This window comes from Chlorocebus sabaeus, chromosome 10 (assembly GCF_047675955.1).
Source record: "Chlorocebus sabaeus isolate Y175 chromosome 10, mChlSab1.0.hap1, whole genome shotgun sequence".
NCBI lineage: Eukaryota > Metazoa > Chordata > Mammalia > Primates > Cercopithecidae > Chlorocebus > Chlorocebus sabaeus.
Genome location: NC_132913.1, coordinates 87,139,205 through 87,156,131, shown reverse-complemented (window position 1 = coordinate 87,156,131; position 16,927 = coordinate 87,139,205). Strand labels below are relative to the sequence as shown.

The following is a 16,927-nucleotide window of genomic DNA, read 5'->3' as shown; positions in this document are numbered from 1 at the left end:
CCCATAGGTGGCTAAGACACTGTCCTATTTTTTTTCTCTTTGTATTTTAGCATGCTTTTAAATTCACTAATTTTCAGTTCTGTAGAGACTGATCTGCTATAATTTCATCTATTCCTTCTTACCTAGCTAGTGACCAAAGAAGTGAAATAGCAGCAGTGATTTAAAAATAAATCTTACACATACTTAAAATAAAGGTATAAGGCCAGGCATGGTGGCTCATGCCTGTAATCCCAGCATTTTGGGAGGCCGAGACGGGCAGATTGTCTGAGGTCAGGAGTTCTAGACCAGCCTGGCTAACATGATGAAACTCTTTCTCTACTAAAAATACAAAAAAATTAGCTGGGCACGGTGGTGCATACCTGTTGTCCCAGCTACTCGGGAGGCTGAGGCAGGAGAATTGCTTCAACCCGGTAAGTGGAGGTTGTAGTGAACTGATATCATACCACTGTACTGCAGCCTGGGCAACAGAGGGAGACTCCATCCAAAAAAAAAAAGGTATAAATGTATTGGTCACAAATAAAATATGTAAGGACTATTAATTTAGAAATGTATAAATAGGCTGGGTGCAGTGGCTCATGCCTATAATCCTAGCTCACTGGGAGGCTGAGGGCAGAATCACTTGAGGCCAGAAGTTCAGGAGCAGCTGGGCAACGCAGCAAAATCTCTATAAAAATTTTTAAAAATTCGCCAGCCATGCTGGTGGATGCCTGTAGTCCCAGCTACTCTGAAGGCTGAGGCAGGGGGATTGCTCAAGCCCAGGAGCTCGAGGTTACTGTGAACTATTATCATGCCACTGGACTGCATCCAGGTAGACACAGCAAGACCCTGTTTCTCAAACAATTTAAAAAATAAAGAAAGAAATGTGTAAGTAGTTTTTTCAATACCTTCTTTATTATGTCTATAAAATTATATGGAGCACTGGAAATATTATTGAATATGACACCAATGACGTGCTATTGTATTTTTTTAAATTTTGACTTCTTTTAAAGAAAGTGATAACAATCTGTGGAAAATGCTTTTACTGTATCATGCCAATATACTGCAAGGAGTATTTCAAAATAATATAAAAGTAATTCACAGACTTAGATTAAATGAAGATCAAATGATCCAAAAATTTTTCTTCCTTAGTTTTTCACAGCAACTGCTAAAGTCCATAAGCTGATTTTTCCAAGAAAATTATTCTAATAATTTTGAGTGTTCAATCCGTGCAATGGTCCAGTCAGGCTTTACTCCTTGTGTGAACTCCCTCTGAAATCTAGGAAAGATATTGCAAATAATGTAAATCTTACATCAGTCCAAGTATGTCTTCGATAACTATGTAATTTGCAAGTGTATATTTAGAAGAATTTTTGGCAACAAGCTAATGGTTAATATTAAATCAAAATCAAAACAAATAAAAAGTTTAACCTACCCATTCAATCACAATAAATATACCCACAAAATTGAAGTACATTCTCAAGTAGTGTGAGTATTTTTAAGGGACTAATCTATATTCAACATCTGCCAGCCCCTAAGAGAAACTTGGATATTATTCTGTTTAAATACTAGCTATAACACATGCCTAATATGAGGAGAAATAAACTGGACTCTGGTGATGCAAACAGCACTTTAAATACATAACCTAGGATACAGGAAAAAAGCTGTTTTTCAAATAGCACTGTTACCAATTTAGGAATAAATAGTGGAATTTAGTTTACATACGTTAAATCAATCTTGAAAATAACAATGTTTATGAGGTACCCACAGTCTTAGTAAGAAACATCAGAAAAGATAAGGTTTAGTATTGATGACAGTGCTCTTTAAAAATGATTTCTTAACAGACAATTCAGTAGATTTAAATTAAGTATTTAAATATATAGAATATTTTGGGTAATTACAAATAAAGCAAAATTTAAAAAACACATTTCTACCAAGAGAAGCAAAAAAAAAAAAAAAAAAAAAAAAGGATATGATTCTCTTTTACCTTAGTAAAACAGAATGCATTTTATTTCTTAGGTCATTTTGGGGGTTTGTTATTTTAAAGCAGATTTGTGTAACTCTGGCAACATAATCATTTTTTTAAAAATAAATGTCAAATTATATCTTCACTGACATGCTCCAGCAGTTTACTGTTGTAGACTTTATTCACATAAAAATACAATATAATGTCTCTTTTACATAACCTGCTAACTTCCTACTATACAGTTTGTCCTTAAGGGCAGTATCCCTTCAACTTTGCATCTGAACCTCTACCAGAGCATGTGGGCACACAGATGATCAACAGATGTCTAGTGAATAAATCGTTCATGTACCAATTATGGCAGATTTTATTTTCCAAAAATGGCCACAACCATATCTCCCCCCTATGTGTTCTTCTGCTATGTGACCTTGCTGTTTTTTGCCCCAAAAAGCGGGGGACTCTTTCTCTACCCTTTAAACTATACAGATCCTTTGACTGCTTTGACAAGTAGACTATGGCAGAACTGATGTTCTAATTCTGGGCACAGACCTTTACTGGTTTAGCAGCTTCCATTTTCTGCCTCCTGGAATTCAACCACTCTGTGAAAGATATGACTAGTCTGAAACTACCACAAGTCCAAGCCACAAAGAGAGGCCCTGGAGAATGCAGAGTCATGGAGAAGCCAAGGAGTACCAAGGTGCCACACGTGAGTTAAGAAGTCACTGTGGAAATGAATCCTCCAGCTCCTGCCACCCGTGTTGATGCCAGGTGAAGCAGATAAAACCCCCTAACTGAGCCTATCCAAAATTTCTGAGCGTGAAATAGGAGGCAAAATCAATGGCTGTTTGAAGCCAATGAATTTGGGAGTAGTTTGTTAAGCAGCAATAGATAGTTAAACATCATTTAATTAAATTTAGCAACATTACCTCTTTCTAATTTCTTAACTCTCCTGTTTCATATCCAGTGTGTCTTTCTGACCTTTTCTCTTCATAAATAACTTGTCAAATTTCAATTCTTTTCTTCCTAAAGATCTCTTAATTTTCATACCTTCAAACTACCTTCCATCTTCTGGAGAAAGGAAACAATGAAATCTGATTAAACTTACTCATAGCTTGCACTAAGAAGTTGTTTAGTTTCCACATTCTGATTCCCCAACTTAACCTGGAATACACTGGCTCCTCTTAAAGTTTCACTGGGGATGTTGGCACTGGTTAGATACCAAAAGCACATCAGGATGTTAACAAACTTCCTTCCTTAGAGAAAAAACATATACACACACATACAAATACAAATCAAAATAATCTATCATCCATATATACAAAATGAAATCAGAAATTGGCAGTAGTCATACAGTTGTCACAGGTCAAATTTTGTGCTTATTGTGATGTGACTTAAAATACTTGTATTGATACTGTTTTTAGAAAATTGTCTTAGGGTTTATGGCATACTTGCTCTCTTCTCTGTATCTCAGTAAAAAGCTACTACTTAACTGAGTACATACTTTACTAAGTATACTACATGGATTATTTTCAATTAGTGGCATTTTCTTTTTCTTTCTCTTTTTTTGACACAGTGTCTCACTCTGTCACCAGGGCTGGGGTGCAGTGGCACAGTATTGGCTCACTGCAACCTTCGCTTACCAAGCTTAAGCAATCCTCCCACCTCAGCCTCCTGAGTAGCTGTGACCATAGGCACGCACCACCACGCCCGGCTATTTTTTCATATTTTCAGTAGAGCCTGGGTCTTGCCATGTTGCCCAGGCTGGTCTTGAACTTTTGAGCTCAAGTGATCTGCCTGCCTCAGCCTCCCAAAGTGCTGGGATTACAAGTATGAGCCACTGCATCTGGCCAGGCATTTTCTAAGATTATAATAATCTCATGACAGATATGTGTTGTCAAACCAAAAACGAGGAGAAAAAAAATATTTTTTGCTGCTCAGTAACTATCTTAACTTCAACTGCCAGAAAGAGTAAAGGCTTTCTATTCTACCCTAATTAACCTTGCTGTGCCTGGTGATTCCGACAACCTCCTGATGCAAAAGTTAGTGACCATGGTGCTGAGATGCAATTTGAAATATTAGGGAAGAAGAAAATATTTATCACTAAAAATGTCTTTACAAATGTTTCAAAATAATGTGTGCATGAAAAATTTTATCATCATTAAGAGTCTCTTTCTTCTACCTTGGGAAGTGTTTAAGCAGAGTCTACATTTCAAGTGTGGCTGGTACATAATACATATGCAAATAGAGTCATCCCTCGAAATCCATGGAGGATTAGTTCTAGGACCCTCCTGTGGATACCAAAATCCACAGATGCTCAAGTCCTTTATATAAAATGGTGTAGTATTTGCATAACACACATCCTCCAGTATACTTTAAATCATCTCTAGATTATTTATAATACTTAACACAATGTAAATGCTAATGTAAATAGTTGTTATACTGTATTATTGAGAGAATAATGACAAGAAAAAAACTGTACATGTTCAAGTATAGATGCAACTGTTTTTTTTTTTAATATTTTTTATCCGAGATTGGTTAAATCTATGGATGTGAAACCCCCAGATACAGAGGGCCAACTTTGTATGTATCAGGAATAAACAGTGAATTATCAGGAATGCTATAGGGAAAATGTATGCCTCAGACAAGAAGAACCAGATAACCACTAAACTTCCTCCCAATTTTTTTCATTATTCTCAACTAGATCCAATTTGGGAGTTCTGCAGTTAATCTTTTCAAATCATCTTTAGTTGACAATATCTAATTTGATTTTCTTTTACCCCTCATTCCTTCCGTATAAGGTGCAGCTTTAAAATACTCAATTGTTTCCTTCAAGTTACTATTTTATTGAATAAAAATAAAATAAATAAATAAGTAGTAGCAGAAAAAAGTTCTAGATAGAAAGGCTTAAGAAATGATGACCATGTCTCAACTCTTTCAGAAGTAGGTCTTTAAAGAATGGATATAACATTTTCTTTGAAGTTCTATAAATATCTACTTGTCCTGACAAAACTCTATTTTGTGATTATCCACTACTTTAGCTTATCTGGACGATTATGGATCATTTCAAGTTGACTATGCTCTGGTATTACCTTTCTCATCATAGTAAATGGAGATGTCTCCTGTTGATGTAAATACAATTTCATCTATGTTAGCAGCAAGGGCATTTTTATGGTTGTCAGGTAGTGAAGTAACCTTTTCTTTCAATACATGTAGCACCTAAGTTTGAAAAAAGCAAGCCATTAGTTCACCAATACCATTTTTGAAACCTTTCAAAAAGTGATCTTTATCATGGAATACATTTTTCCAAACCTATTTTTAAATTTACTACTGTATTTACTCATCCTCAAAAGCAAGGCTGAAATGTATCTCATTATTCAATTAGGTAATTCCTAACAGAACATTCTATATAAGAGCAATTGAAAGACATCATGATTACTTACTTATGCCTTAAGTAGCAGGAGTTATTCCATGCTTTTATATGACTCAAAGTACCCATAAGAACAGATACACAGACTCTACTTTGGATGCTGGCACACATGTTATTTTTAAGCATAAATAAGGAAAATGTGCATCATTCTATTGCAAGAGAATAACATTTATTTTTAAAGCAAAATGTAAAATATACTTTACCTCTTTGGCCACAAGTTCTTCCAACAGATCAAATTTACACTGTGACAGCAACTTGGATACATGAGCAAAAGCCTTGAAAAAAATATTAAGGGAAGTGTGGGGATTATTATTGCAAAATACCATACCATGTTCATATTTAAATGGCTAAGTGTAATAAAGACTATTTTATGGCAATGGTGATAAACATCATCAAATATTAATTTATCAAGGCATGACTCCTTCAAGGTTGGTTGACTTTTTGTATATGGCCTTGCCACATATATAGCAGTAAGTGACTTGACCTTTAATTCTGGATCCACCTTCAGGACCTGGGAAATGACAGCGTGTTGTGTACAATCTAGATGTCTCAATAAAAATCCTCCTTTATATTTCTTTTTAAAATGATGACGTAAACAATCATTTGACAGCTGTATGACCCACCTCTTAATCATGCACAGATAGCAGTTGGAAAGGAGAACAGTCTAGATTGCACTGGGAGTCTGGAAATCTGGGCTGAAGTCTGAATCTCAGTATGGGAGATAATGCAGGTTTGAGAAAGTGGGAGAAAAGGTCATTAGTTTATATGGTCTAAAACAGTAGATCCTAGCTTTGAAGTGTGAAATTCCATTTTCAAGGAGGGAAAATCCCAACTGCAATTCTCATTGCTAGCAATGAGAAATTAAACTGTGAATTAACATCCTACCTGTCTTTAGGGAACTTTCAGTCCACTTGGGAAAAAGACAAGTAAACTGACAAGTTTAGGAATTTTGACAGGGATAAGAACAGGATGACTTGGGAGCATACAGAAGAGCCTTCTAACCCAATCTGAGAAGATCAGAGAGGGCTTCCTAAGGGAAGAAACATCTAAGCTGAAATCTGAAATAAGCTGAAATCTAGGCTGCCAGAGGATGCACAGGCATGTCAGATATGGCATATCAGAGAATACTACCTAACTGTTATAGGGTGAATTGTGCTCTCCTTCCCCCAAAATTTATGTTGAAGCTCTAATCCCCAGAACCTTGGAATGTGACTATATTTGGAGATAAGGCCTTAAAGAGGTGATTAAGTTAAATGAGACCATCAGGATGGGCCAAAATCTAATCTGACTGGCATCCTTAGAAGAGGAGCAAATGTGGAGTAAGAACCACCAGGAGCACACATGCACAGGGAGGACCATGCAAGGACACAGCAGGAAGACGGCCATCTGTAAGCTGAGAGATGCCTCAGGAAAAAACCCCTCCGACACCTTGATACTGAAATTTTGGTTGTTTGCTTTATATAAGCAACACTGCATACAGACTGGCTGATGAATGGGGTGGAAATACTACTTAATAGCAAGGAAGGAGGTGAAAATAGCTAACAGCTGGAGAACCACTAGGACTGGAGTGACTCCAAAAATGCTGCAGGCTCCTCTATGTGTTCAGAGGAAACAAGTACTGAGGCCTGATTCCTGCCAATGGTGGGGCGATGATTTCCAATCCTTACTGAAACATAAATGAACTGGTACCATCATATGTGTTATGAGGTGGACAAGCTCATATATCATTGGTGGGCACTGTAAAGAACAGGAGGATCAATACAACTTACCACTGCATGGACAAAAGATTTTAAGAACTGACAAGAGCAGAGATTTACCCCTTAATTATGATGCTGAGTTAAGCATCTTAATCAAGCTCGTTCTTTGACTTTTTTTATGTAAATATATATAGTAGTCAAGAGTTGACTCAGAGAAGCAGGCAGCAGGAGTTAATACTGACACTTATTACATAAAGTTGAAAACATTTGATTTACAACTGATAGGTCTCAAAAATACAAATGGCCATGATTATGGAAAGAATCTGAAATAAATTTGGAGTAAAAATATCAATACCAGTATACAACCAATATTGTAAAATGATTACACCAATGGTATGGTTTTAAGGCATATGGAGGTATGAAGCAGGAAATAAACTTTATGAATTCTATTGTGGTTTTTGTTTTTGTTTTTTGAGACAGAGTCTCGCTCTGTCGCCCAGGCTGGAATGCAGTGGTGTGATCTCAGCTCACTGCAACCTCCACTTCCCAGGTTCATGCGATTCTCCTGCCTCAGCCTCCAGAGTAGCTGGGACTACAGGGGCGTGCCACGGCTAATTTTTGTATTTTTAGAAGAGACGGGGTTTCACCATATTGGCCAGGCTGGTCTCGAACTCCTGACCTGTGATCCACCTGCCTCGGCCTCCCAAAGTGCTGGGATAACAGGCGTGAGCCACCATACCTGGCCGACTTCTATTATTATCAATAGTTTTGCAATGTTTGGGAACGATACAATCTGTAAAGGAGTCAAAAAAAATAAAAAAAAAAGGTATACATGGCCCTTAATCCTAGGAAAAAAGCATGTACCCACGAACTCTACAAATAACCTCAGGGCCCAAGTGACCACTGTCATAAGGGTAAGGCAAGGTATAATCAGCCATTCAGAAACAGGTACGTAACTAACGAAGTCAGGGATAAGAATCTCTAAAGGCTAAATATTTTCTGTGTGTAGGGTGCTGCGCACTTAGCCACCAGGCAGTCTCAGCAAACCCTTTAAAAGGGTAAAACTGCTCATCTCCAGTTTAATCTTTAAGGAGTATGGCGTGGTGTGTTGGTGGACTCTGTCAAATAAACGGCAGAAAGTTCTGCTCTTCTACCCAAGGTGACATTACAGCACTTTGGAAATGTTATCTCATTTATTCTTCAAACTTACCCATTTATTAATGTATTCAACAAACATTCATGGAGGGCCTACTATGTGCCAGGGATTGTCTTGCCCACTTTGTAGATTTGAAAATTATGTTCAGACAATATGAGACCATATAGCTTTTTCTTTCTATTTTTTGAGACAGGGCTTGGCTCTGTCTCCAAGGCTGGAGTGCAATGGCACCATCACAGCTCACTACGTCCAACTCCTGGGTTCAAGCGATCCTCCCCTTCAGCCTCCTAAGTAGCTGAGACTACAGGCATGTAGCCCCATGCCTGGCCAGAAGCTTACTTTAAGTCAAGCAATGGCTGGAAGGCTCTATGTCTGGGCCACTAATCAGTTTGGATCACTTGTATCCCAGTGAAGAAACTAAGCACTTCTGCGAGTAATAGTCGAACTCATTAGAGACAGACAAGTCAACCAGGAAAATAAACAAACCTGCTTCGCTCCCTCAGAGAACTCTGCGATGCTGAACTCTTTGTCGAAATAGGCCCAGATAAGGAAGGCCTTAATTCGAGTCCTAACCCAGTTGATAGGGTTGGAGAATCCCAGGACGATCATCTTGGTTTTCTGGTGCTGCTGGGGCTTCTCCTCCGTGCTGTAGCTGCGCTGAGGGCAGGCAGGGAAAGCAGCGAAGGCTGTGGGGAGTCCCGGGCGGCTGAGCACTGGCCGCCGGGAGCCCTGGGCAGGTAGCGCCGAGGCCGCCAAGGCCCAAGCGCTTCGGGGAAATGACGCCGCTCCCGAGCCGAGGCGACAGCGGCAGAGGTAGCAAAGTCTGGCCGACGGCAGCCTCACCTCGGCCGCAGCGGGAGTCCGGAGTCGGACGGCCCCGCAGGTCAGCGACCGAGAGTGCCGCAACTGGGGTAGCAGACGAGCGGCCAGCGCCATTTTTATGTGACCCTTCACCCCGGTGCCTGCTGGTGCTGTATGGAAAGGAAGTCGGTGGGAAACCACCTCAGCGGTGTCGGAGAAAGAGACTGGAGAGCAAAGTGGACTTGTTGCTGCAGCCTCTGGTGAGTCGGCCCCGTCCCCGCTCTCCAGCACGCAGCCCAGGCCGAGGCCCTTCGGCAACCCGCCCCGCGCTCGGACCCAGCCTCTCTGGAGTCCGCCGGCCTCGCGGACCTTTTCTCGGTCGCTCGTGTTTCCGGGCGGATGGCGCTGAGGAACGCTTTAGAGCCGAAGTTGCGAGGACCTGGAAGAGGGCAGGCGTGAGCAACCATGGCCGGGCGGCACCTCCCGGTAACCCGGCTGGAGGGCGTTTCTCGGGAGCAGTTCATGCAGCACCTCTACCCACAGGTGAGTCTCTTGCGCGGGGCAGAACCCCGGGAAACCAGCGGGAGACGCGTCTTTACCATTTAGACGACGGGGAACTGGTTTTTAGAGACCCAGGGTGTGGGAAAGAGGCGCAGGACGGCAGCAGATGACTGGTTGGCCCTTAGGCCAAGGGAAAGGTGCACGTGGGACGCCGACTGGCTCCTCTATTGAAATTTCCGGAGAAAGCCCCATGTTTCTGGGGAGTAAGATGATGGCGGAGAGCTGAGTGTGAGAGGTATTTTGCCTAAACTCTTTACTCCGTATCTGTCAGTCTATTCCAAATTAATGGGTTTGAAGGCACAACTTTTCACTCCACTGAGCCAAAAAGGAAAGCAATGGGATTCCCCCGGGAAATTCCTACTTGAATTCTAACTAACTTAGGTTCTAGTTCCGACGTTGGAGTCTTTTATACCTGTAGTTAGAACCTTAGGTCTTTAAAAGAAAACTCAGAGAAATATTAGGGGAACAAAAAGTGCTTTTACTTGTAGTGCTTTACAAGGGAGTCCAGACCTAAGAAAAACAGAAGGTGTTAAAAGGAAAAAATCTACAGGATTACAGTCAGTTTATGGTAGGAAAAATACTCAGCAAGCCGGGCGCGGTGGCTCAAGCCTGTAATCCCAGCACTTTGGGAGGCCGAGACGGGCGGATCATGAGGTCAGGAGATCGAGACCATCCTGGCTAACCCGGTGAAACCCCGTCTCTACTAAAAATTACAAAAAACTAGCCGGGCGAGGTGGCGGGCGCCTGTAGTCCCAGCTGCTCGGGAGACTGAGGCAGGAGAATGGCATAAACCTGGGAGGCGGAGTTTGCAGTGAGCTGAGATCCGGCCCCTGCACTCCAGCCTGGGCAACAGAGTGAGACTCCGTCTCAAAAAAAAAAAAAAAAAAAAAAACAAAAACAAAAACTCAGCAATTTTCTTACCTGATATTTACACTTCTAAGGGTGGACATAGAACTACAGTTCTGGGGCCAGGCACGGTGGCTCACGCCTGTAATCCCAGCACTTTGGGAGGCCGAGGCGGGCGGATCACCTGAGGTCAGGAGTTAGAGTCCAGCCAGTAGAAATCCCGTGTCTACTAAAAATACAGAATTAGCTGGGCATGGTGGTGGCACATACCTGTAATCCCAGCTACTCAGGAGGCTGAGGCAGGAGCATCGCTTGAACCCGGGAAGCGGAGGTTGCAGTGAGCCGAGATCGCGCCACTGCATTTCAGCCTGGGCAGCAAGAGCGAAACTCTGTCTCAAAAAAAATAAACACTACAGTTCTGAGTGTTACAAAAGTCAGGGATGGGCCGGGCACGGTGGCTAATGCCTGTAATCCTAACATTTTGGGAGGCCCAGGTCGGTGGATCACTTGAGGTCAGGAGTTCAAGACTAGCCTGGCCAATATGGTGAAACCCCGTCTGTACAAAAAATACAAAAATTAGCCGGGCGTGGTGGCGCACGCCTGTATTCCCAGCTACTCTGGAGGCTGAGGTCGGAGGATCTGCTTGACCCCAGGAGGTCGAGGCTGCAGTGATCCATGATCCTGCCACTGCACTCCAGCATGGGCAAGAGGGTGAGACCCTAGTTAAAAAAAAAAAAAAAAAAAAAAGGAGGCGAGGGGTTGGGGGACGTGGGAGGAATGAAGTTTTTCTTTTGATAGCAACCTACGGGAGGGGATTCAAGCCTTTATTAGTTGGGAGACTTGTACTAGATGGGATGTTCTTTCTCTTCCTGTCCCTAGACCCCCCCATCTCAGAATGTGCTAGACATTAGTTGCCTTAAGGGCAGTGTTGTGAAGATTAATGTATGTGGAAGTGCTTTGTAAGATGCATAGTAAAAGGTATTTTGTAATTTAATCTCTTCAGACAAGGCATATCACAAAGCATCATTACATTTTAAAGAGTTGAAAATTACAAACAACTTTCTTTGGCCATAGGGCAGTAAAACTGGAAATTCATAACAAAATTGGAAAAAAAGACCTTTCTATCTGGAAACACTAAAAAGTATGAGGGAGCATAGTCCTATGAGTTTTTATTAAATATTTTCTAATAACTCCATAATTAACACTGTACATTGTACAGGTACATGAATAGATAGACCAAGGGACTAGAATAGAAAGTGCAGAAATATCTATTCCTATGGAAATTTAGTGTATAATAAACATGACATTTCAAAAATCAATAGGGCAAAAAATGACTTTTTAAAAAATAGACTGGTTTTTAGAGCCTTTTTAAGTTCACAGCACAATAGACCAAAGGTACAGAGATTTCTCATATCCTTCCTGTGCTGACACATGGATAGCCTCCTCCATGATACATCCCCTCATTAGAGTGGTGTATTTGTTGCAATTGATAAACCTACATTGGCACATCATTTTCTTTTTCTTTCTTCTTTTTTTTTTTTGAAATGGAGTTTTGCTCTTATCGCCCAGACTGGAGTACAGTGGCACAATCTCAGCTCACTGTAAACCTCCACCTTCAGGGTTCAAGCGATTCTCCTGCCTCAGCCTCCTGAGTAGCCAGGACTACAGGCACCCGCCACCACGGCCGGCTAATTTTTGTATTTTTTAGTAGAGACGGGGTTTTGCCATGTTGGCCAGGCTGGTCTCGAACTCCTGACCTCAGGTGATCCGCCCATCTCAGCCTCCCAAAGTGCTGGGATTACAGGCGAGAGCCACCGCACCTGGCCTGGCACATCATTTTCACCCAAAATTCGTAGTTTATATTAAGGCATACTATTGTTATTGTACATTTTATGGGTTTGGGCAAATTTATAATGAAACGAATCCACCATTATGGTGTTATACAGAGGAGTTTCACTTAGAAAATGATAAAATTCAGTTTATATCTCACACTGTACACAAGAATAAACTCCAAGTGGATCAGAAAAATGTAAAGAAATGAAACTACACAAGTTGTGAGTACACTTGGCAATACAAAAAAAATGAAGCTACACAAGTGCTAGAAGAAAATAAGGGTAAATTCCTCTATAATCTAGGTGTATGGAAGGCATTTCTAGCTATGACTCAAAATTCAGGTATAATATTAGATTAAAATTTGACTGCATGAAACGTTTGCCAGAAACACTATAAGCAAATTTGAAAGACAAATACAAAGTGGGAGAAAATATTTGCAACACTTATCTCATATAAAGGACAGTAAAAGCCCTTGTATGGAAAGAACTTTTAAAAGGGGGTAAAAGGCTGAAAATCTGGTAGAAAAATGAGCAAATGATAGAGGGGGAAAAAACAACATTAAAATGGCCTTTAAACTAGGATGTTTAAGTTTACTCTTAAGAGAAAAAGCTACACTGAGATACAACTTCTCTCGTATCATATTGGCAAAAATTTGAAAAGCTCTGGTAATACTCTTGGTGAGGCCGTGAAGAAACTGGCACACTCAAATTTTATATCAAATGGTGCAACTCTTTTGGCATGTCTAACTATGTTTACTTTATGACCCAGTAATTCCTCATTTAGGAATTTATTCTGGAGATATAGCTCCAAAAATGTGTAAATATTTACATAGTGTTACTGTACTTGCAAATTATTGGAAATAACCTAAATGCCTATGCAGGCAAGAATAATTGAATAAATTATGGCCCATTTACACTGAGATATACTAAGATGTAAAAAAGAATAAAGGCGATATCTGAACTGATAGTGGTGATTTCTAGGATATATTTATGAAGTTTTTAAAAAGCACATAACAAAAGAAAATATATAGTAAGCTACTATCTATGTAAAAAAGGGAAGAGATAATGAAATATGTGTTTTTAATCACTTTGCAAAAAAGAAATAAAGGAATGATAAGCCAAAAATTAACGAGATGGTTATGCATAGGGGATGTACGAGTATGAGATAGAAGAATGTGGATGGGGTGACTTTTGTATAGTTTTGATTTGGGTAATCACGTTAATGTTTTACATTCTAAAGTCATAATAATAAAATCAACAAGGTTGGAAAAGTTATTTTTTAAAACACCCTAATATAGAATATAAAAAGTAACACATGAACCTATTTAAGTGGGAGAGGGAGAAGTTACCCAAGTCACTTTTTTTAAACACAATACTTTAATTATATGTCCTCAATCTAAGACAGAAAGAACTGAAAACAAACTGAATTCTAGTTAGTACAGTAAGTCCTCATTTAACGTTCTCAGTAGGTTCTTGGAAGCTGCAGCTTTAAGGGAAATGACCTATAATGAAACCAGTTTTACCACAGGCTAATTGATAGAAACAAGATATAAGTTCCAGTGGCATATTTCTGGTCACAAAAACATCACCAAACTTGTAAATAAAGACCCAAAACATTTCTAATCTTAAACATTGAAGTAAATGTGAGCTACATAAACATTTAAGAAGGATTAATGAAAATAAATAATTACTCAATTTTTGGTGAATTGTTATGTGACCATGGTCATAGTAGTGGTGGGTTAAATCAAGGAATAAATGTTTACAAATGGAAAATTGTAAGGAGCACCTCTTACCACTGAACAGTTCAAAACAAGTGTGGCAGGTTCACTGAGTGCTTTCATACTGACTTGTTTATTGTGCACTTGAATGATTAGCATATGCATTACAAATTTTTGTTTTACATACTTTGTATTCACTTCTTCCTTCATTTTCCAACCTGCTTATTCCGGTTCAGGGTCACAGGTGGCCAGAGTTTATCCTGGCAGCTCAGGGCACAAGGTAGGAACCAACCCTGGACAAGATACCATCCCATCTCAGGGCACACACACACACACGTGCACTCATTCATGCTGGGACTATTTAGACATGCCAGTGAACCTAATGTGCACATCTTTGGGTTGTGGGAGGAAACCAGAGTACCCAGGGAAGACCCACAGAGATGTGAGGACAATGCAAAAACTCTACTCAGACAGGGGCCCTGGCTAGGAATTGATTTTCTTTTTTTCCTCGTCTGTGTTATAACTTTACTTGAGGACCGGTTGTAGACATGTTTTTTACAGTGGTGTGACCTAACAGTGGCAAAAGCAAATTCTGTGAATTCTTTACTTCCTGTGAATTCTGGGATTTTGCAAGTCATTAAACATTGAGGATAATGGGAACTAGGTTTCCCATGGCTGAAAATCGGAGTTACAAATTCAGTAGATTATAATGAACCTTGAAATGTTTATGGCTCATACGTACACCTGTTAGGTATATGTGTGTGTGCATGTATTATATATATGGACATATATGGAGAGAGAGCTGAACAGAATAGGTGTATGCATATATAGGGTGTACGTGTAGATATATTTGTGGGATATACATAGACCCTCACATATATCCTAGCTCTGTCCACTCAGAAGAAACCAGAGCTACTTTAAGAAATGACTGATCACAAGGCTGGGCAGAGAAAGTATCAAAGATGTTGGGTCGTGTTGTTTTGCCATAATGTAAGGAAATGCCCCGGTTAAAAAGTTACAAGAAGCATCTTGAAGGGGCTTACTGGCCAAATCTGGGATAATTTGGGGGTCAAAATTATACCACTAGATTATTACCCAGTGAATAAAATAATTCAGTGGAGAAGTTAGAGCTCATTTCGATATTAGGATGCCAACTAATAAATGTAGAAGAAATGATGGAGTTTAGAAAAATCACTGTTTTTTGTACTCATCGTAGCAAAACATCATGTGCTACCTGATGTGGCATGCTGAGAAGGTTACACCATTCCTTTTGTGGCACATTCCTTTTCCAAAATGTGTAACTTGAGTCTAATTATGAAGAAACTTCAGATAAACCCAAATTGAAAGGTTTTCTAAAAATAGCTGGCCTATACTCTTCCAAAATGTCAAGGTCATAGAAGATAAAGAGGCTGACGATTAAACATTTCAGATTAAAAGAGACATAGCAACTGAATGCAATGTGACATCTCAGATTGAATTCTGGGTTAGGAAAAAACGCTAAAGGAAATCATTGGGACAATTAGCAAAATTTGAATATGGACTGTAGATTAGATAATAGTATTATGTCAGTGTTTTGTTTTTTGTTTTTTTGTGTGTGACGGAGTTTCACTCTGTTGCCCAGGCTGGAGTGCAATGGCACGATCTCAGCTCACCGCAACCTCCGTCTCCTAGGTTCAAGCAATTCTTCCACATCAGCCTCCCGAGTAGCTGGGATTACAGACATGCACCACACTTCAATTTTTTTTTTTTTTTTTAATTTTTATTTTTAGTAGAGATGGGATTTCACCATGTTGCCCAAGCTGGTCTCAAACTCCTGACCTCAAGCGATCCACCCTCGGTCTCCCAAAGTGTTGGGATTATAGGCGTGAGCTACTGCGCCCAGCCTACGTCAATGTTAAATATAATTTTGGTAATTATTCTGTGGTTATATAAGAGAATGTCTCTGTTCTCAGAAAATATACTTAAGTTTTTAGAGATAAGGACTATGGTGTCAGCAATTTAACCTTGAAATGGTTCCAGAAAAATTAAATTATGCTTAATTTAATTTCAGTTAATGATAATATGTCCTTTTCTTGACAGTAAGAACAAATCATAAAGCAAATGTGCAAAATGTTAACAGTTGGTGAATTGGGGTAAAGCGTTTACGGAACTTCTTTGTAGTGTTCTTAAAACTTTTTTATAAGTTTGAAATGACACCAAAATTAAAAGTTACAAAAATATTTGACTATAAAGTACAAATTTTAGTCATTATATATTGATGGTCTTGCAGTTTTGTTTTGTTTTTCTAATCTTAAAATTTTGTTCTAGATATTTCACATGGCCCCTCTTCTTGTTTTAGTGACAGCATGAACTGTCAAAAGCTTTGAGGTCGAGCATCTTGGGAGCAAGAGTCAGATCTTACTTGTTTTTTGTCTACCTGTTGCCAAATACAGCTCTTGATGTGTCGTTGGTTTTCATGAATTTTTTTGTTGTACTTCTTTCCCCACTTACAGAGAAAACCTCTTGTGTTGGAAGGGATTGATTTGGGGCCATGTACAAGCAAATGGACAGTGGATTACCTAAGCCAAGTTGGAGGGAAGAAAGAAGTAAAGATTCATGTTGCTGCAGTTGCACAGATGGACTTCATTAGTAAGAACTTTGTATATAGGTATTTTCTTCTGAGGTTTACTCTGGGGATACAAATAACTTTTTTAAAACTTTTAAAATATTTTTGCATTATTATACAAAGACCATATGGCATTTCATCTTTTGGCTGGTTTGATGTAATCATGGAATAGCTTACTGATTTTTAAAGAGTGGTTTTTAAAAGACAAGAATTCTGAGTTTACATAATTATACAATGACAATTTTTTATTTTATTTTTTATTTTTTTTGAGACAGAGTTTTACTGGGCCACCCAGGCTGGAGTGCAGGTGCGTGATTTCAGCTCACTGCAACTTCTGCCTCCCGG

The 16,927-nt window shown here is 39.6% G+C and overlaps 2 protein-coding genes across 6 annotated transcripts in view; one reads left to right on the top strand and one right to left on the bottom strand.

The window, feature by feature from the left end:
* Nucleotides 1-869: 869 nt before the first annotated feature.
* MAIP1 (matrix AAA peptidase interacting protein 1) lies at nucleotides 870-9,459 on the bottom strand. 2 transcript variants are annotated; one of them, XM_007965769.2, is made up of 5 exons: nucleotides 8,706-9,459; nucleotides 5,570-5,641; nucleotides 5,029-5,155; nucleotides 3,045-3,192; nucleotides 870-1,255 (listed from the first exon to the last, which is right to left on the bottom strand). In XM_007965769.2, exons 1-5 carry the CDS (start codon nucleotides 9,153-9,155, stop codon nucleotides 1,177-1,179), a joined length of 876 nt encoding a protein of 291 aa, XP_007963960.1. In that variant the 5' UTR covers nucleotides 9,156-9,459; the 3' UTR covers nucleotides 870-1,176. The 2 variants fall into 2 exon arrangements, with proteins under 2 accessions (XP_007963960.1, XP_037857724.2); XM_038001796.2 differs by lacking the exon at nucleotides 3,045-3,192.
* The window catches only part of TYW5 (tRNA-yW synthesizing protein 5), a 26,245-nt gene continuing 18,692 nt past the window's right edge, over nucleotides 9,375-16,927 (top strand). The window contains exons 1-2 of one of the 4 annotated variants that reach the window (XM_007965770.3): nucleotides 9,375-9,563; nucleotides 16,470-16,624. In XM_007965770.3, the coding sequence (XP_007963961.1) occupies nucleotides 9,486-9,563; nucleotides 16,470-16,624 (233 nt within the window). In that variant the 5' untranslated portion in view covers nucleotides 9,375-9,485. Of the gene's footprint in view, nucleotides 9,564-16,469; nucleotides 16,625-16,927 lie in introns of those variants that run through there. The other 3 variants (XM_038001793.2, XM_073019898.1, XM_073019897.1) reach the window with 3 other exon arrangements.